This window comes from Sinocyclocheilus anshuiensis, unplaced genomic scaffold (assembly GCF_001515605.1).
Source record: "Sinocyclocheilus anshuiensis isolate Anshui unplaced genomic scaffold, SAMN03320099.WGS_v1.1 scaffold284, whole genome shotgun sequence".
In the NCBI taxonomy this organism is placed as follows: Eukaryota; Metazoa; Chordata; class Actinopteri; order Cypriniformes; family Cyprinidae; genus Sinocyclocheilus; species Sinocyclocheilus anshuiensis.
This window is the reverse complement of record NW_015554266.1, coordinates 1,399,199-1,420,068: the sequence shown is the minus strand read 5'-3', so window position 1 is coordinate 1,420,068 and position 20,870 is coordinate 1,399,199. Positions and strand designations below refer to the sequence as shown.

The following is a 20,870-nucleotide window of genomic DNA, read 5'->3' as shown; positions in this document are numbered from 1 at the left end:
GTCTTTTTTTTTTCTTTTGAGCACAAAAATTATTCTCGTAGCTTCGTAAAATTACAGTTGAACCCCTGATGTCTCTGGACTTGGGAACATTTCAGTTGCGTTGCTGTCTATGCAGGATCAGACAGCTCTCAGATTCCATCAAAAATATCTTAATTTGTGTTCCAAAGATGAACGAAGGTCTTACGGGTTTGAAACGACTTGAAGGTGAGTAATTAATGACAGAATTTTCATTTTTGGGTGAACTAACCCTTTAAGTGCTTTACTCAAGAGTACAGAGGCGACAGCAGTATATTTATTTCAGTATTTCTACAGCTTCATGGTAAACCCTGCTTTAGAGGCTCTGACACTTAAACGTAAGATGCCACCCTAACGCTGAATGTACTGCACAATAACTGATTATAATAGTGTATCTTATGTAATATTACTGTAATATGTAATGAAAGTCAGAAAATGTCTCCTTAATATCTCAGTTGTCTCTCCTAGACAGCAATGATTTTCAATGGAGAGCACGTTTGCTTAAATACAGTGATGATACGTACCCTTGTACAGAAAGAAGTAGTTCAATCACCACTTTGGCTTTGGCCTTCACTTTGCCCAGACCTTCCTGTGAACTCGTCCTGTATCAGAACAGAAATGGCAGTATACATTCATCATACAATTAAAAGAGGCTTGTGGTAGCATTTTAGTTTATGTATCATATATTAGTTCGTATACATGTTTAAATCAATAGTGATTCTGAAATTTCAGACATACGTTTCCAGCTGAAGGTCGATCTCGACCTCTTTGGTGTCAAGCGATATCTTGCCAGTGCTCAATATGATATAGAATGTTACCTACAAAAAACATTTGTATTAAAATGACAATTTATAAATTAGAGTAATATTGCATCTTTGAAGTAGTACTGACCTCTGAATCTCTTTTAAAAGGATTTCCAAGCTCGCAGTCTGCCAGGGAGCCATTCTGATTGGCAGCACAGATCACATGTTTATCCTGCAGGATGACATGGGTTTGGTTACACAACATCATGGCATACAATATAGTTGTATTTAAGGCTTTACGGTTTGCTAGTCTCCTATTGTGAGGACTGTGAGGAAAAAAAGAGATCATCATAATGGGAAATTGAGCCATTTAGTCTACTGAATCCCTTACAAAACCAAATGACTCTAAAAACAACAAGATAAAGAGTTTATAGAAATAGGGTAACAATATTTTTGTTTAATGGTGAAATAATGAATGGAATCCTTCTGAAAAGTGATGGAATTTAGACATAGATTTGTGACCCACTTACAGTAGTTCTCAGAGATCTGAATCCAGAGTACGAGAGGGATTCATCAAACTGCCCAACCAATTTGGCTTCATGAGCATCATCTCCATTCCTGTTCCTGACTGTGACCTCCAGAGCAATGTCCTTCTGATCACTCAGAGAAATCACCGGCACCCCTTTCTCCCTGAGAGATCCATTTGAAAATTTAGTACCAACTAAGAAACCTTGTATATTGATTGTAAAGTATATGCAATCTAGACTATCAGGGTATATACAGATTTTTGTTTATAACAAATGTTTAATAGCATGTTTAGTAGTAGTAATATATATAAGATCACTATTTATGTTATTAATGCATCATTTTTCACTTGCGATCAGCTGATATATTAGCTGTTAATAGCAGGTGTAAACAGAGCTAAATGAGCGTCTGTGAACTGGTGAGTAGTAGTGTGTGATGTTTTTCTGATACACACAGTGGTAAAGGAGGAAACACATCTTGTTTGGACTCCCTGTAGCAGAACCTGTACTGCAGGTGTAGGTTACTCTGACAGATGTTGTCTGTGCCACAACCCTCCTTCAGGAAGTTCACCTAAGCCAGGAAAGATGGCAAATCAAACCTTTTTTAATGGTACTTTTAATACGTTTTCCTAAATAGCGTGCAGTAAATTGTGGCTATACCTCGGTGATGGTCTTGTTGGGCACAGTGGAGTCTAGTATTGGTGTTAGTTGTGGTAGAGAGCTCTGCCGTTTGCCTCTCTTAGCGCTCTGAATGGCCACAGACACCTCGATAGGAATCGCTCTGAGCTTATCCCTGATGCCTTCCTGAAAACCAGCACATAGCAGATCCCACTCAGTCAACGTGTATTGAAATCAATAACGAAAGCTTAAACAGAGGCTGTTGGAATGTCATAATAATTCCAAAGTTCCTAATTCCAAAATGTGAATTATAGGAATTGTGCACCCAGAAATAAATATCTCGGGTTAGACTTTATTTTAAGGTGCCCTTGTTACAGTGTAATTATGTATATAAGTACTGAGTAATATTAATTAACTACATGTACTTACTATATGGTTAGGGTTTGGCTTAGGGTTACTTGCATGTAATTATGCATAAGTAATTGTTATTATAACAGTAAGTACGTGTAACATGTGTAACAAGGACACCTTAAAAGAAAGTGTTACCAAATCTCGCCAATGCACTGTATAATACAACTGTAGATGTATGATTCTTGTAAACAAAAACGGATAAAGTTAAAACTCTTAAAGTGACAAAGTTAACAGTTCACTGGAGGGGAAGATTTTCATGTTGGTCTGTTCCTCACCAATAGCAATCTCCAATAGCTATATATTTCTTAAATGCATGCTATAGATCTTATTGTGAACCATGCATATGTTTTGGACATCATAATGTTTAATCAAAATGTTATAGCTCAATCTTCTGGCAGAAATGACAGACTTTTCTCTGGTGACATATGCAGGACTTCTCCAATCATTTAATCCACTTAAACCTCACCCCTGCGAGCTCACTTTCATCTGCCTCCATATTTGAGTGCCACACCCACATCTCACAAGCCAATCAACAACAGATGCACAGAACCAAGTCCCCGCCCTCCATGTTTTTTTTTTTGTTTTTTTTTGATAATCAATTAAACTCGGATGTGCAGCAAAATATCTTTCGCTAATTCCGTTTCATCACAACTTTAAAGCTTTATTTACTTGTAGTCTGAGTTTGGTCTTGTAACAGGCTTTCTTGTTCTGTCCTCGTAGCTCCAGAGAGCCGGTCGACTGGAAGTCCTGATCCATCGCACTCTTCTCCAGAAACACAACCCTAGATGGAAGACCCAGCTTCCTGCGGTACCACTCTGCCTCAAGTGTACAGGAAATGGCTGGCAAAATAAAGAAATAAAAAATAAACAAAAACATGTAGAATGTGTGAGCTTCAGACCTCAATACATTTTTATTTCAGTAAACATAGCATCTAGCATCTTATCTGTCAGCATTAATGAACAGAATACATCTGGACTAAATCTTAAAGGTCCCATGACATGCTGCTTTTTGGATGCTTTTATATAGGCCTAAGTGGTCCCTAGTACTGTATCTGAAGTCTCTTTCCCGAAATTCAGCCTTGGTGCAGAATTTCAGCCACTACGAGCCACTCCCACAATGAGCTTTCCTTAGGACGTGCCATTTCTGTGTCTGTAGCTTTAAATGCTAATGAGGAGGAGAGAGGCGGGGCAACTGCCATGCTTCGCTCATTTGCAAGCCATGATGTCTCTCGAGGAAAAAAAAATATTGCGCTCGCCTCGCACGGTAGTAGCTCATTTTCTCATGGGCGGGCCAAATTCTCTGGGCGGGCAAAGCAGAGAAAGGGGAGGTAACCTTTCCCCGTATGACGACATAAAGGGAAGATTCCAGATTGGGCCATCTGAGCTTTCATTTTCTCAAAGGCAAAGCAGGATACCCAGGGCTCGGTTTACACCTATCGCCATTTCTAGCCACTGGGGGACCATAGGCAGGCTAGGGGAACTCATATTAATGTTAAAAAACCTCATAAAGTGACATTTTCATGCCATGGGACCTTTAAGCACTTTTCACATTAAGAACATTAAGTATAAAGATAACAACAATAATGATAACTATATTAGCATTTACACTAACGGATGATAGCCTTCTGTTTATTATGAGCATATGCTGCCATTATGTCGTCTGCTGCTTAAAACCCTCAAGCTCTTTACAATCGGGTGGATTCTGATTGGCTGTCAGTGTTTTACAGTTATTGTTATCATCCTCGGTGGGAACAGCCCTTTAGACTAAATAATACAAAATTATAATAGATAATGATTGTTTGTCAATATAAGAGCATAAACAGTCTTACTGAGTTTGGGGTTGTAGGTGGAGGGCTTTGCTTTATATGAGAAACACGCTTCCACGGTCAAGCTATGAAGGATGCGAGATTAAACACACATTAATATTTCCCACAGCACAGAGTTCCAAATGTCTAGCACATTTATGAGAGATGCTTTCTGAGCTCTTGATTTGTCAGGATCTCACCAAACGCTGTTGCCACATGTTTTCTTCATCAAGTCAATTTCCTTCGGTGTCACCTTGATGTCTTTCTTGATGCTAATAACTGTTTTGGACCTGCACACGAGAGGGATGTTATATAACGCTATAGCATCTCAAAACATCTTTAGGTAATGACTTTGACATGAGAAGTGAGCTATCAGTACCTGTATATGAAAACTGTGTCAGAGAGCGAGCCCACGGCGAGATCAGGGTACGAGTTCTGATCCAGGTCCATGTTTCCAGCCAGAGAATAGCCAAACATCTTAATGTTGTGCTGTTTACCCTCGAGTATCTGCAAGATCAGGTCAGATGTCTTAGTGTTTGTAGACAAAGGTAAGGATGTATTAGTTGTTTAACGGCAAAGACTACCACAAAAAAATATATAAAAACCATATATATATATATACATACTGTATGTACACACACATATATATATATATATATATATATAGACACCATATATAAAAACTCTTATCTTGTATAAGTTCACAACAGAGTTACATCAGACAAAAACAAAGTAGAACCATAACCAAATTAGTTTTAGATATACAATGAAATATCTAATGTATAAAATCAAGTAAGTATCTATTTTTTCGCCAATGTTTTATGCTGAAAATGGAAAACCTTTTTAAAGAGGATAACACTGGAAAATGAGTCTCCTAGTGCCATTTATTCCTTTCAGTTCCACCAATATTTGATCCAAGTAATTTCTCACTGATATGTTCCATTAAAGCTGCAGACAGAAGAGCAAACAGAGAGACAGACAGTGGAGAGAGTCTAACCTGAGCTGGTGTGGTATTGATGCCGTCAGCAGATCCGTGGTAGATGTACACGCTACCAGACCCTGAGTCTGCGTAAGGAGCACCTACTGCAATATCTGAGATACAAGCGGGAAGAATATGAAATAACCTGAACAAACCAAAAGAATTCATTATTTTGCATCCAAAGCTAAAAAATCAACTCCTGCATTTAACCTTCAAAAGAATCCAGATTAATGTCTCCAATGTTCTCCACAGCCAGTCCGAACATGGAGTCTTTCGTTCCATTCAGGCGAGTAGGAGCGACGTCCTTCCACCTTCCAGCCTTATTGATGTAAACGTACACGGCTCCACCCACTTCCTCATCTCTCTGAAAGAACTGCGGTGCACCAACCACAACGTCCTGCCAGCTGGAGGGACAATCAACACAGTTCAGCTGCCCATTCACAATCCACTCACTCATTTTCAGGAGTTACTTTATTTTCAACAGATCTTGTGTCGCCTACCCATCTCCATTCAGGTCCACCACAGCAACATCATATCCAAAGGAGGATGCAAGTCCTGGTCCTTCCAGAACGTGTTCAGGTGTGAGCGTGGTGGACACTTCGCCTTCCTTTCGCAGAAACACCACTGCACCGCTGTGATTGGCTCTCGGCGCTCCTGACACTATGATGAGTTTGCCTTTCTTCGTGATACTGTGGCCGGAATCTAGAGAGAATCCTGTACATATGCGAGATTCAGTGTCACTTCAAAATACAATTACTGACCACAGCACACACAAACACAGGTGTACTGTGCATGGTTCTCACACTCACCTAAGTAACTGTTGGCTGGTACTGGCACTAGATTTGGATCCAGCCGGTTCTCATCCCCGACCTCATAAGGACCATCATCAAACAAGCCCATTTCCAGCAGAGTGTTGTTCTTCTGTTCAACACGCACTATACCTAGAGAATGGATGTGATGGGGTAAGTGCTAAACAACAAGATTTTTGTGATACAGGAAAACAAATGATTGAATAATGGTTATTAGAAATGTGTATTTTATTTGTGCAAACCCATGTGAAAAAGAAGTGTGGTTAATTTTAAATCATTATTTTTAATAATCTTTTGTTGTGCTTTAAAGAAGTACACTTGGTTTGATGTGTTGACTAACATACTAAAGCACATGTAAAGTATTTGATTTTAAAGACATTAATATCTATTATTAGTGTACTAAATTATTTTAATACATGACATACAAGTTTTAATGGAAATGACAGTAAAGTATATTTTAGTTTACCATACATGCTTGTCAGAATATTCCGCAATATTACATAATTTAACCATATTTCAAAGACAATAGAAGTAATTATGAAATTGCATTAACTGCTTAGGTGTGTCAAGAAAAAACACTCTAAATTTAATATAAATAAACTAGGATACATTTTAATTTAATTGCAATTAACACACAATTACGTGTCTGAAAACATTACATCCAATTTGCACTTAAGTATATTATTTTTGTAATAAGTCATTTTTTTCACAATTGTGTGAATTAATAAAACCATGAATGAGAGCTGTTGCAGTGCTCCTCCTCACCGGGGGGGGTCCCCAATCATATAAAACATGTAAGTAAAAACACTGGCTATTTTAATGGATCAGTCCATCATAATAAATCAATTATAGCAGTATGAGGTGTCTGTGAGGTAAGACCTTGCCAAAGGTCAAAACAGTGACCTGTGAGTCACTTCTGCTCTGGTCTCAGCCTCAGATAACACACCCAGACCACACACAGTCCATCTGATGCAGATTCTGCTTCTTTTTATACGTTTTCTGTTAAATAACCTGTACCTTTTAACTTTATGATGGACAGAAATTGTGATTATAAAGCTGACACACATTTTCTGTTTCGGAATGAACCAGACTTCATGGCAACAGTCAAAATCTGGCCATGTGACATTATTTATGGTCTTCAATACCTTACAGAATCTTATCCAGTGCATCTGTGTGTGTGTGTGTGTGTGTGTGTTCATGCATAGCATACAGCATTTTATCTTTTGCATCGAATGTCTTTTCTACCTTTCCAGTTGTACGCGCCTGGTGCTCCAAAGATGACATAATGGTAGTCTTTAGTGAAGGTGGCGGCCAAGCCCTGCTGACAGGCCCCGAATCTTTCATGACCCCTGGTGCGACCATCGCAGAATTTCCAGTTCCCCCCATCCTCGTCTGATTGGCTGTCAATGCTGAGGTCCTGACTGAGCATGTAGCAGCGTCCCGTGATGTCACGCGCCTCTTGGGGTGTATTGGGGAACAACAGACGCTGGTAGCGATGGGCACATGTCTGAGACAGAAAGAAAGAAGCTAGAGTTGTGTGCTGATACTGTATGGTGTCAGATATTGTGTGATAAATAATAAAAGTAATGACACTGTAACTGGATGTCAGGTAATTGGTAGCAATGCTCTTGACGTACCACAATCTTGCCTCCAGGTCCTTGACTCTGAACAGTTACACCCATCCACTGGTTCTCCTTATTCTCCACACGAGCATCAACTGTGAGAATCACCATGAACAGAAACCAAGTCATGATTAATTCAAGATCTATCAGAGAATCCTGGTACTGCTGACTCAATGAGCATTGAAACCAATAAAACAACAAAAGAGCAGTCAGTAGACATCTACTGTACATGCCTGACTTTACATCTCAAATGATATTGTTACATCTCTGGTACAAATAACTTTTGTTTGTCTACGCACCATCATTGTCAAAGTCCACTCGAGTGCAGTCATCGGGATGAGTGGTGATGTCACAGCTGTACAGCCCACCTGTGATGTTTGCTCCCTGATTGGATAAAGCCCTGGCTCTGGGAGCACCAATCAACAATCTGTGCAAAGAAATAAATGAAAATAAAAGAAATGAATCATTTAATTTTTTTCAGCAACTTCAAAAAAAATTGTCAAATTTGACCCAGCACTGCATGTATCCTGCATGTGTGGAAAAAGGCAATCCCAGAATTCACTATGACAAGGTCAGTAAAACATAATGACAACACATAAAAGCACACATAAAAATGTATGTTAAAGTTCATTAAAATTGATGCTATGTAATTTTTGTACTTACTAGAATATTGCGGCAATGACATGCGAATATATGTAAATGTATATGCAAATACATTGAATTAGGGGTGTCACAACATACCAGTATTGATGATCCCTTATGAAAATTAACCATGGTTTTATTATAGTAAAAGTGTAGCAACCATGTTTTATTTTTATTTTTTTGGCATATTGATCACCATTTGTATAATCACAGTTTAACTACAAATACCATGTTTAAAATATGGTTAGTGTAGCAAAACCATGGTTAATTTTCATAAGGGGATAACTGTGATATACATATATATATATATATACAGTGGGTACGGAAAGTATTCCAGCTATTGGGTTGTTTTGACCCAGCGATTGGGTTCAAAACAACCCAACCGCTGGGTCAAAACAACCCAATTGCTGGGTTTGTCCCTTTTTAACCCAGCGCTGGGTTATATTTAAGCCAGCATTTTTTAGAGTGTACTGATATCATGTTGATACTACCCATATTCTAAAATCATAAATAATCCAGTGCCAGTTATTATCTGGTTGAGCCTCCAGCATTGCAGTATTGCGCCTAAACGCTAGTTACCAATCTTCATAAAACAGAAAAAAGAGGGAAAAGCAGTGTGTAGATACTACTGCAGTGCAATATCATCTTAGAGGAGACAATAGATGAAAACCTGGCACTCTAACCGCACCGGAAAAAAAGTTTGTTCACCAGTGTGTTTTTTTCCGATTCTATAAAAAAAGAAAGGGTGTTAGACTGCAGTGTGCAGGAAGTGCCAGTCAACAGAAATGTATTTTTGTACAGATATAGTTACCTCAATGCACTTTTTTTTTAATTCATTGGCAAAAAAAAAATCAATATGAATTTGACTGTTTATTATGAATTATTATTATTATTATCAAAATTTCTAAAATATCATTATCATTAATTCTATTGGCCATGATGATTATGTAGTGAAAATCTGATGCTGTAACAGCCTTAACTGGAATCATCTGTGAGCATTAAGCCACGGTCACACTAGACTTTGAGTACACAACATTTCTATGGATACTGCTAATGGCCTTAATGCAAAGCTGCAATTCTGCAGATTTAAAGTTTGCATTCTTTTAATTCAGCTAAGAAGTCGTACGGCGTCAAACCTCTGTTGGTCAGACGTCTTCATGTGATATGATTTTGCAGGTCAGACTCAGAGTTCAATAAACTTTAACTTTGGAACGCAGTAAAATTCACATGAGCTTGTGCTTCCCGTCTCCAGCATTTGCATACGTATGAATTTAAGTAAATGCAACAAAAACTGTATGACCACCTCCTTTAGTTGAGTTTCTCATTAGCGCTTTAGGTAACGTTTTATTTTAAGGTGTGTTTGTTACACATGCTACATGTACTTACTATTATAATAACAATGAATTATGCATAATTACATGCAAGTAACCCTAAGTCAAACCCAAATCCTAACCCTAACCATATAGTAAGTACATGTAGTTAATTAATATTACTCACTACTTGTATAATTACACTGTAACAAGGACACCTTAAAATAAAGTGTAACCGCGCTTTATTTTACAGTCCTGTTCCACATGTACATACTATGTATTTATTATAGTGATTACAATAACCGATAACTAGGTACTAATGCTGAACCTACCCCTAAACCTAACCTTAACCTATGTAGGAATCTTATATTACCCAGTACTTCCTTAGGTAAGTACATGTAAGTTCACATACTGTAAAATAAAGCGTAACCAGTTTCTCGAGGTTCACATGAGGAGCACTATTTGCTACCATAGACGATTTTGGAACAGAGTCATAGATTGGTAGCAAGACTAAACACAGGAAAAACCTTTTACATTAATTATGACGTAATTATCAGTCTTTCATAAATGAGACTGGGGCTTTCTGATGAAGAGGATCTGACAGATTATTTCATCAGCGGGTGTCTTCCTGTTTCCAACACCCATCAGCCAGCTGCACCAACTCAATTATTTACATACACACACTGCTGCCATCACACCAGAACAAAAGACACACATAGGAGTAGATTTGGGGAGAAACCCCAATAATGTGTCTTTTCTGAATCAACGTTGAAAAAAAAAAAATATGAGATGCTGATAAAATGAAGTGTTTCTGAGATCTCATGAGTCATGCAAGTGATGTTGCACTTTTAATGACTGTTTATCAAAGCATAAATAGTGTTTGTAAAGTCTGAAGAGAGAAAAAAAACTGAATACATATGAAATCAATAACTGACTCACCCAAATATCTGCAATGTATCACACTACATAAATAAACCTCAGACTTATTATGACCATATAGTAATCTAATGGGTAACCAATCCCTTTTTCCACAATTCATTCCAGACACACCTTTCCTGAGAGAAGGACAATACTTTCACTGCCTACTACCACAACTATAGTGGTTTGATTTTTTCAATGAATAGTCTTTTTTAATTATTTACTAGACAGATTTACAGTGAGTCAGCATGACATTGAGGCACACAGCGGCAGTTTGCTTAGCTTCACACACAGCGGTTCAGAACAACTGGCTTAGCAACTGTTATTCTGATGAAACGTTTCCAGAACATTCGTCTTATTTGACAACGCTTATGAATCAACTGTTCTGGGCACTTTAGTAAATAAAAAAATGAAAAACTTGGCTCTGTCAGACTTACAGTCAACACAGGGAACATACTGTAAGACTAATGAAGAAATAAAATAAAAAAATGTTGGCATCAATTTTTTTTTCCAGGCAGGGTTCTGTATGTGAGTGAGCATGTGTGTGTGTGTGTGTGTGTGTGTGTGTGTGTATCTGACTTCACTATATTAGAGAAAAATAACTGAAAAACGTCCTCATGAATGTCCATGAAACTATCACAGCTATGCACAAAAAAGAAGAACCACGTAGACATTCATAGAGTCTGGTTAAGTTCAGTGTAGTGAACGGTAGACCGGACGGTGAGTGACTGGAAGGAGCGTGCTGTTGAATGGTGACTTGATTGCAGACGACAGGTGCGGGGAATCAGAACTCAGGTGAGCGTTGTCTGGTGTAAGTTGTGGCTGGTGATTGTGGTGATTCGCTGACATTACCCCCTCCTCCAGGGGTGACTCCTGACGCCCTCAAGCAGCGACGACCACGGCCTCTGGGTGTGGGACAATTCGGATGGGTCCGATGGAACTCTTCTAGCAGTATGGGGTCAAGGACATCGTCCCGGACCAGCCAGGATCTTTCCTCTGGTCCATACCCTTCCCAATCTACCAGGTACTCCAGCTCCGCCGCCGCGAATCCAGAATATCCATGACCTGATAGATGGATGGCTGTTTTAGGATCTCTGGAGGAGGAGGTTCATCTGGTACCGTGGGTTCTTATGCAGAAGGAGAGAAGTTGGAGCTGGTAGGTGACCTCATTAATCTGCCTCTGTATCGGGAACGGACCGATGTAACGGGGACTCAGCTTCTTGCACGGCAGATCCCGAGTTTACAGCCATACCTTCTCTCCAGGCTGGTAAGTCGGAGACGAGGAACGCCGGGCGTCAGCAAAGGTTTTGTGCCTCCGCACTGCATGTTGAAGGTGGACATGAGCTGAGTACCACACTCTCTCGCTCGCTCGAAACCAGTATGCACTGGAAAGGCGTGAGTCCAGTGGAGTTTCGTCAGAGGGAGTTTTGTGCATACATAACGCCCGAGTTCCTGGATCTTGCGCTCAGTCTGGCCGTAAGTCTGGGGATGATAACCGGAGGACAAGCTCACTGTGACCCCTAGCAGTCGAAAGAACGCTTTCCAAACGTGGGAAATTAATTGCGGCCCCCGGTCCGAGACGATATCCTCTGGGACTCTGTAATTCCTGAAGACATGTGTGAATAGAGATTCGGCAGTTTCTAGCGTCGTGGGTAATCCCTTGAGGGGAATCAGTCTGCAGGCTTTCGAAAAGTGATCTACTGCCACTAGGATGCAAGTGTTGCCTTCAGAGTTGGGTAAGTCAGTTACGAAGTCAATTCCCATGTGAGACCACGGCCGCTGAGGTATGGGTAGTGGCATGAGCTTGCCTACGGGGAGGTGACGAGGAGATTTAGACATGGCACAGACTGAGCACCCTCGGACGTATCTGATGACATCACGGGACATACTGGGCCACCAGTACCAAGCTTGGAGGAGCGAGAGGGTCCGTTGGCTGCCTGGATGTCCAGAGCCTGGTACATTGTGAACTGAGCCCAGAAGGGGTAGTCATAGAGATGTGGGAACATACTTCTTCCCTTTTGGGCCTCCCAGCGGAGCCGGTTCGGTGAGAGTGGCGGCTTGGATGTCCTTGTCGATGTTCCACACAATGGGGCTTACAATCAGGGCTGGAGGGAGAATTGGCTCAGGTTCTGAGGGTGAATCTGATGAATGCATACGTGACAATGCGTCCGCCTTACAGTTGCGATTGCCAGGCCGGTAAGTGATGGTGAAGTGAAACCTACTGAAGAACAGCACCCAGCGGGCTTGGTGAGGATTGAGTCTTTTTGCATCTCGGAGATATTGAAGGTTCTTGTGGTCAGTAACAAAGGTAAAGGGATTATTAGCTCCCTCCAGCCAGTGCCGCCACTCTTCCAGGGCCAGCTTGATAGCGAGTAGCTCTCTGTTACCAGTATCATAGTTTTGCTCCGCTAGGGTCAGTTTCTTGGAATAGTATGCGCAAGGCTGGAGGCGTGGAGTCTCACCATACAGTTGTGACAACACGGCCCCAACTCCGGTGGAGGATGCGTCCACCTCCACCACAAACGGGACCTGAGGATCGGGATGACGAAGGATAGGGGCTGTGCTGAAGGCGGTCTTATGCTGTTCAAAGGCTTCTTGGGCGTTGGAATTCCAGGACAGGGACTTGTGCTCACCTCGGAGCAAAGAGGTTAATGGGGCTGAGTGCAGACTAAAATCCTTAATGAAGCGACGATAGAAGTTTACGAATCTTAGGAAGCTCTGGAGCTCCTTCACCGACTGGGGACAGGTCCACTCCTTAATGGCCTTTACATTCCCCTGGTCCATCTGAATTCCTTCTTGGCCAATGACGTACCCGAGGATCTACACTGTGGGGCGGTGGAACTCGCACTTCTCCAGCTTCAGGTAGAGGTGGTGTTGGCGAAGCTTCCGGAGGACCTGCTTCACGTGACGGCAATGGTCGGCCGGGTTCCAGGAGTAGATGAGTATATCATCGATGTAGACGATTACAAATTCATTGAGGAACTCCCGGAACATGAATCCCTGGAAGATGGACGGAGCATTGGAAAGGCCATAACGAGGTATTCGTAGTGGCCAGATGGGGTAATGAAGGCCATCTTCCATTCATTGTCTTCCCGAATTCGAACGAGGTTGTAGGCACTTCGCAGGTCCAGCTTGGAGAAGATGCGTGCCCCACGGAGTTCCTCGAGAGCTGCTGGGACCAGGGGAAGTGGATAAGGATGCTTCACAGTCTGGGAGTTTAGCCCACGGTAATCAATACATGGCCTCAAGCCCCCGTCCTTTTTGCCCACGAAGAAGAAACTGGAAGCGGCTGTGGAAAGACGAATGAAACCCTGGGAAAGAGCCTCCTGGATGTATTCCTCCATAGCCTTGCGCTCCGGGATGGACAGGGAATACACTCGACCCTTGGGGAGTTTAGCTCCAGGCAGCAAGTCGATAGCGCAGTCTAATGGCCGATGAGGTGGTAGGTGAGTGGCAGCGTGCTTACTGAAAACATTCTGGAACGCCACATAATCAGATGGGATGGTGGGTGTTTCCAACAGCTCGGGATTTTTGATGTGAGTGGAAGCTATCTGAGCTGTGCGAGGAGTTTGGGAAGGCTTAGGATGGGCCAAGATGCAGTGCTGATGGCAAAACTCGCTCCAGCGAGTTACCTCACATGAGTCCCATCTGATTTCTAGAGAATGGAGAATGAGCCAGGGGCATCCCAGGATGATATCCACCGTGGGTCCCTCCAGTACCAGAAAGGTGATTTCCTCTTCATGCAGGTTGCCGATCTTGAGCCTCAGCGGTGGAGCTCTGAATTTAACCCGCCCATGCCCTAAAGGCAAAGTCCAGCCGCGAGGCGGCGAGCACGTTCAGTGGGAGTGAGCCGTGTGGAGTCCACCTGCATAGGCTCTGGTACTGGGAACTGACGGCGGGTGCTGCAGACTGGTGGGCGGCTTCAGGAGTGTGGCAGGCTGACAAGCGCTGGGCGATGCGATTGGCCCTTAACATGAAGTTCTCCAATCCAACATTGTCATCATAAATTGCCATCTGAGCGCGGATTCGGGGATCCAATCTCTGTCGATAAGCACTGAGAAGAGCTGCCTTGCTCCATCTTTCCAGCCCTGGCGCAGCCGCAGTAGTTGGTCTGACACCGAGAGCACGCCTGTAGCATAGCCAAACACTTCCTTGAAATGGTTAGTAAACGCTTCATAGGAATTAATTATGAGGCTTTTGGTGTTCCATATTGCTTTCGCCCACATTAATGCTCTGCTAGAAAGGAGAGAAATCAAAAAGGCTACCTTAGTGCGCTCGGTCGAGAATTTCTGTGGCTGCATTTCCATAAATAGCGCTGCTTGAAGGAGAAAGCCGCCACACCCAGCTGCGTCACCCGCATAGGAAGGAGGCATGGACATGGGACTGACAGAGGCAGTTTGAGGAGTTGGTGCTGGCGTGAGAGTGGTGCTGAGACTGACTGAGCTCACGCCGACAGAGATCAGCCAGCCTCAGGACTCACACTCACTTTCAACCATTCGGCCCACACAAATCATCAACACAGAGAAAGACAAGTACGTCACCCATTGGACAAACACCATTAAAACCCAACACAAATTAGAAAGTTATTCAGAACTCAGGTGAGCATGATCTGGTGTAAGTTGTGGCTGGTGATTGTGGTGATTCGCTGACAGTTGTATGTTTTGTGACACATTCAAAATGAAATCTCCAGTGAACAGCATTTTATTACAGTGGTTGCTGTTCCTATGGTGGTAGTTCGGAAATTAAATGTCCACTGAGTGATGCTAATGCTCTCTTGCAAATAACATACCACCTACCCTAAACCTGACTGATAGTGTTGAGTAAATGTAAAATAAACACACATTCAAAGCAACCATGCCATTTTAGCTTTCTTCCACAAATCTATGAGCTCTTTTATCTTGACTTATTCCATGTTTAAATACTGGATTCTCATTGGCTGGCAGGTATGCAGTAAAACCGTTTAATGCACAGGTAATTCCAAGTCAGTTAAATCACCGTTCTATATTAATGCGCTGCTTTAATTGATGCACACTAACCAACACGCATCACTCACGCGTGCGCGCGCACACACACACACACACACACACACACACACACACAGAGAGAGAGAGAGAGAGGTCAGAGATCGCTGATTGTGCTGCACACACACACAAACTTGTTGTCAATGCTTGCCCGTGATTTTCATTAATAAAATGGCCTAGATACTAGATCGCTGCATTATATTCCCCAGCAACTAGGTCGTAAAATCACTGTTTTTGAAGTAATTGTTTGTACAGAGAGACGCGGTTCACGCAGGTACAAACAACTGTTTTCTCTCGCTCTCTCTCTCTCTCCGCTTGGCGTCAGGCAGTTATATGCCTCCACATCGTGCATTTAAAATCCTTTAATGCATGGCTAGCTGTTGATTATCCCTTACTTGTGTGTCACAGGACTTTTACACAGGACTTCTTCATCGCAAGTACACTGCTGTACCAGGTGAGCTACAGAGCAAGTTTACTACATCAGAAAAGCCATATATATTGAGCTGGTTATTTGATCTCAAAATGCATTAGTTTACGAACCTTGCACTAAAAAGTGTTTTGAGGTCATAACACAGTACTGTGCAAGAAACCGTGCTAGAAATTAGTCTTTATTAATCAATGAAATCATAATTTGTGTGAAAAGGAATAAAAGTTTTTGCCATTTTACTGACACATGGTCATTTCGGCTGGAAACCCAAGTGAACTGTATGTACAGTGTAATACTTTTACCCAGGATAGCAACAGCCTAATGGGGTATGTTTTTGGAGTTTTGCAAAAAAAAATTAGGTAGAGGCACATCTTTCCAAGGAGACTATTTTGAGTAAAGGGACATAAAATATTGAACAGACAAATAATTTTATTAGCTTTCTAGTAGGCGCTTGTAGAGCTTACTTGCAACTCTTACTATGATAATACATTACAGCAAATAGTTGGAGTCCATTCCCACGAAGATGGGGCAGGTGGACTGTAAGATTTGGAAAGCTCCAGGACCACAGCACCCCTCAATCATGGTTGGGAAATTCAACACATATCTGATGGACAACACTAGGAATGGCATGCCAGAGCTGGAGTTTTAGTGCTCAACACTATGCTCTCTACATGGGAAACAGGCCAGCCATTATGGTGTTGAGGGGTTTCATCTGTGCACCCGGTGCCCCTTAATCTACTTTCCATGGTGAGTCTGTTCAGATCAGCATGTAGGCTGGCTGTGGGAACACAGGAGACCACCAGTGGCTTACTATACTGGGACACTCGACCATACAGATGAATTAAATGTTTAATTAATCACAGGATAATAGGCATTGCCATATATTTCTATTATGAATGCCCACAACCACCCATGAGACTTTAGGAAAAGACTTAACATCATACAACCTTTACTACAATGAATTTTTTTTTCTCTTTTCTTTTACCTACCATCATGCATCATGTAAAAAAGAAATGACTGAAAACAAAATGGCACAAGTGGCACACTTGATGTGGAGTTCACTCTTGTGGCCTTCACTCATGTTCATCCTTGAAGTCCATGCAGGTTGTCCCATTTGTTATTTTAACTTCCAAAAGTGTGCTAGTCAATTATGGTTTCACAGGAGTAAAAAACAAAACAATAAATAACTGTAGTTAGTCTGGAACTTTACAGGAAACTATGGTTACCATGGTAAATAGTTCTGGGGATTGTTCCTTTGTTGTGTTTATGCTGACTGAGGGAGTTCATGAAAACAGCATCTTATTGTTTTGCCATTGTCATTGGGTATTTGCCTCTTAGTCTTCAGAATCACAGAAAGGGTTGAGGAGACTGGCCTTGGGTGATTATTGGACTGAGCGACTAATGACTGAGACAAATCATTAAAGTTGTGGAGAATGTGGCCAGTGAACCTGACACTCGCCGTTTCCAACCAACATAAGAAAGGACAAAAGAGCTCATTAGAGAAATGATGGGAAAACAGCATTTAACTTAAAAAGCCACAGAATGTTGCCCTGTCTTATTTTCAGGCTTGAAAGGCAATTCATTGTTCTGAGAAAATTTTGATTTTGATTAGTCTAAGCATGTCATTGTTGACAGTAAGAGGGTTTGTTTAATCAGGGTCACCAGGTTTATAGTCTGACTGAGCAAAATTCCCTTACAAACAATGACTTCTCAAAAGCTATGTGCAGAGTGCATATCTATGATTATCTACTCAATCATTTAAACAGGTTTATTTTGTATAGAAAACATAAATACTAATTCCAATTCAAATTACATTTTAAATTCAGGCAGTTGTTAAGCTAGGCAATAATGTAATGTACAAAATATAAGCATTCTTCTTTTTCCTTTATTTTATTTTCCTTTATTATTATTTATTATTTTATTTTATTATCTTATTTTTAATTATTATTTTATTTTATTATTTTTATTTATTTTATTTTATCTTATCTTATTTTTTTTTATTTACATTTTTTATTTTATCATTTGACCCAACTTCTGTGTTTGTGTTTGAGTTCACATAGATAGACAAACCGCAGCACTTATAATTAACAAGAGTAAACTGACAGTGGCCAGTGTGTGTTTTTACTCTTTATACCCACAGCTGGCTGCAATCTGTCACTTACGTACTGTACAGTTGCTTCATCTCTGCAGGAAAAACTTTTTTGCTACTAAAACTGCTTAGCGATTTACAATTAACACTCCAGTGTAAGGATGGAGAGTTTGACCAAAGTCTTTTATAGCAAGCGCTGTATGAACAATTATATATCACAGTAATGGTAGTTACGTTTGCTGGACATTCAATCCAAGATAGTAATTTCTTTAAATACTTCAAACATGAAAGGATCTTTTTTGTTTTTTGACTTCATGATGCAAATACAAAAGATTATACATAAGATATGAGTCAGTTTTGGCATTAGTGTAAAAAATGATTCAATTGATTGAAAAAAAAATCAATTTATAAAACAGCTGTCATATTTCTACAGTCTCACTGTAAATATATTCATCCCGCGCACCCTTGTCTGATGAGTCAGCTAATACCTGTTTCAGATTGCTGCTTCATCACTGAAGGGGAGAAATGCCCAGACTCAGCTGTCTCTGCTCATCACTTTAGTCATGCAGACCTTTCCATCTTTCCATTAGAAAATATACCACAGCCATAACCTTTCACTAATTCTGTTACACAGTCCAAAAGCATCCGTGCCAAAGCTGCAGCAGCTGCTGTGTGTCCCAAACACTGCTCATAGAGAGTTCATATAGAAATTAGTCTTTGTTCAAAATGATCCAGCAGTGCAATCGCTGCAGTTGTCTGAGATGAGCTACACTGACAAAGCTTGATTGTGCCAGGCTTCTTGTGTTAGGTTTTGCGCTGGGTTGTGATGCGTGTGTCTGGTTAAATTGGATTGTCTTGGGAGATGTTACGTATGTGTGTTGTATTATGTTGGGGTGTTTGTGTTCATGTTTGGGGTTTGATGTAATTGTTTAAGGTAGGGATGGGTCACTATACTCAATTAATTGGCTAGGCAACAACTTACTAGTTGAATTAGGGCTGCGAAATAAATTGAAAAAAAAAGAAAGAAATCATGATATGGCTTAGTGTGGTTACAACATTGCAAAGGCTTTGATTTAATTAAATATATATGCGCTGAAATATATATACACTGTAAAAAAAATTCCGTAAAATTGACGGTAAAAAATACGGTAGCAACGTTTTGGTTTTAACTTAAATGTACAGTTAAATACCGTAATTTCCTTCACTGATATAATGTTAATAAACCAACCTTATTGAAGTACTGAAATCTGTTTTGTACCTTTGTAATACACTGATAACCACCAAATGCAGGTGGTGATGAGAAAGTCACATGATGAACCAAAGCCCATCACAAGCAGCTTTTAAATAATAACATATATAGAAGGTGCACAGTGTCATTCACACAAACACTAAACACCATCATGGTAACACACATGAAACTGAAATAATGCAATAAACATTCATTTAACAACATTAGGTGTAACACACAACCCTAATATACAAAACTGATAAGAAAAAAAACTAAGAAACATAGTTATTTCTACAAAAACCATTTAACAGGTTTTTTACTGTAGCATTTTTAGTCTTTTACCGTTAAATTCACGGTCATTTTTTACAGTGAGTGTTTCAGTGTAAGTGTTCTTACAATGAACAGCCCTATACAAACAATCACAGAAAACCTCAGTTTACATTTCCAAATCCAATCATCCATTTTGCCATTAACTTAATGCAATATAACGGCTGTAGTATCTTGCCTGATCTTTCACACTTATTTTGCACATGGTTGTTGTTGATGAGACACATGCAGCTGCGTAGCTGATGTGTAGTCACTTCTGAAGTGGAGTAATCACTTCTCATTGAAGTGTATTATAAGCCAAAACTGAAACGTGTTTACAAGTTCAGTCTACATTTGATTTTCCTAATTGTATATGTACAGTACATGTTCCCATTCTTGAACAGACTGCATACATGCATTTGTCTTACAGTGGGAGACGAACTGGCATCCCATCAATTACATTAAGTAAGCTACAGATGTGCTTGTATTATGCAAAACTCAGTTTCAGTTTGGGTTTCAGCCCAAAATTTTCATTTTGGTGCAGTCATGCACAACTAAAAAGCAAAAGCTTTTTTATCAATCCGTAGAGCAGTGTAAACCATGAAACAGTTGTGCACTGTTACAAAAATAAAAATCACTAGAATCTCTAGGGCTAAAAATCTTCACACACCTGAGGAGACCAACACATTCACACAAAAAAGAAAAGAAAAGAACGAAAAGGGGCCCCTAGCGATCTATCTCTCAAGTTACATGAGCACAGATGGCCTGGTGTACTTTTTCCCTGATTTGTCCTGTTCCAGTGTAAACAAATGCCAACCTGTTCATCCACCGCCCTGGATACTCACAGTATCAGAGACATGTTTCTTTTTTTGTTCGTTTGTTTTGTTTTTGGGAATTGTGTGGCTTCCTTCTAATAGATTATAAAAGTAGAAACAACAGCAGTGGTTGTTTTCACACCACAGGAAGTTATAAGAAAGACAGGAAGGAAGACTTATGTGTGGCACTAAATCTACTTGTATGGCATCTGCTAGGACTTCCAAAGATATACTTACTACAAGGAAACTTATTTAAGCACTTGTTTCTGCTTTGACTCACACAATCAGGAACACACTCAGGACAGCAACTATGCAAAGCCGGATATTTCTAACTCACATTCTGTCCAAAATCATCTTATTATTAAAGAAGTGTAACTGTTAACGCAGATCTATGTGAAAACTGCTTCAGCACTGACTAAGGGACATGCAGTCATGCAGCACAAATGGGCTTTCAACACCCAGAGCCCACTGCGGTCTGTTCACACACTTGTGAGAATGTTGTACATGTCAGTGTTCAGTATAAAAATTGAAAAAATGTTCTCGTAATAATACTGGGATTGTCATAAGCGAAGCAATGAGACTGTCTGAA

General features: G+C 40.6%; 1 protein-coding gene across 1 annotated transcript in view; it reads right to left on the bottom strand.

Annotated features, from left to right (window-relative positions):
• The window catches only part of itga6a (integrin, alpha 6a), a 28,408-nt gene that overhangs the window by 4,949 nt on the left and 2,589 nt on the right, over nucleotides 1-20,870 (bottom strand). The window contains exons 2-18 of the mRNA XM_016464188.1: nucleotides 7,825-7,952; nucleotides 7,541-7,620; nucleotides 7,149-7,410; nucleotides 5,904-6,035; nucleotides 5,595-5,808; nucleotides 5,305-5,498; nucleotides 5,113-5,207; nucleotides 4,495-4,622; nucleotides 4,316-4,405; nucleotides 4,140-4,201; nucleotides 2,981-3,150; nucleotides 1,943-2,086; nucleotides 1,738-1,853; nucleotides 1,289-1,448; nucleotides 907-990; nucleotides 754-833; nucleotides 540-617 (exon numbers count right to left, since the gene is read on the bottom strand). Coding sequence (XP_016319674.1) covers nucleotides 540-617; nucleotides 754-833; nucleotides 907-990; nucleotides 1,289-1,448; nucleotides 1,738-1,853; nucleotides 1,943-2,086; nucleotides 2,981-3,150; nucleotides 4,140-4,201; nucleotides 4,316-4,405; nucleotides 4,495-4,622; nucleotides 5,113-5,207; nucleotides 5,305-5,498; nucleotides 5,595-5,808; nucleotides 5,904-6,035; nucleotides 7,149-7,410; nucleotides 7,541-7,620; nucleotides 7,825-7,952 — 2,217 coding nt within the window. The remainder of the gene's footprint in view (nucleotides 1-539; nucleotides 618-753; nucleotides 834-906; nucleotides 991-1,288; nucleotides 1,449-1,737; nucleotides 1,854-1,942; nucleotides 2,087-2,980; nucleotides 3,151-4,139; nucleotides 4,202-4,315; nucleotides 4,406-4,494; nucleotides 4,623-5,112; nucleotides 5,208-5,304; nucleotides 5,499-5,594; nucleotides 5,809-5,903; nucleotides 6,036-7,148; nucleotides 7,411-7,540; nucleotides 7,621-7,824; nucleotides 7,953-20,870) is intronic.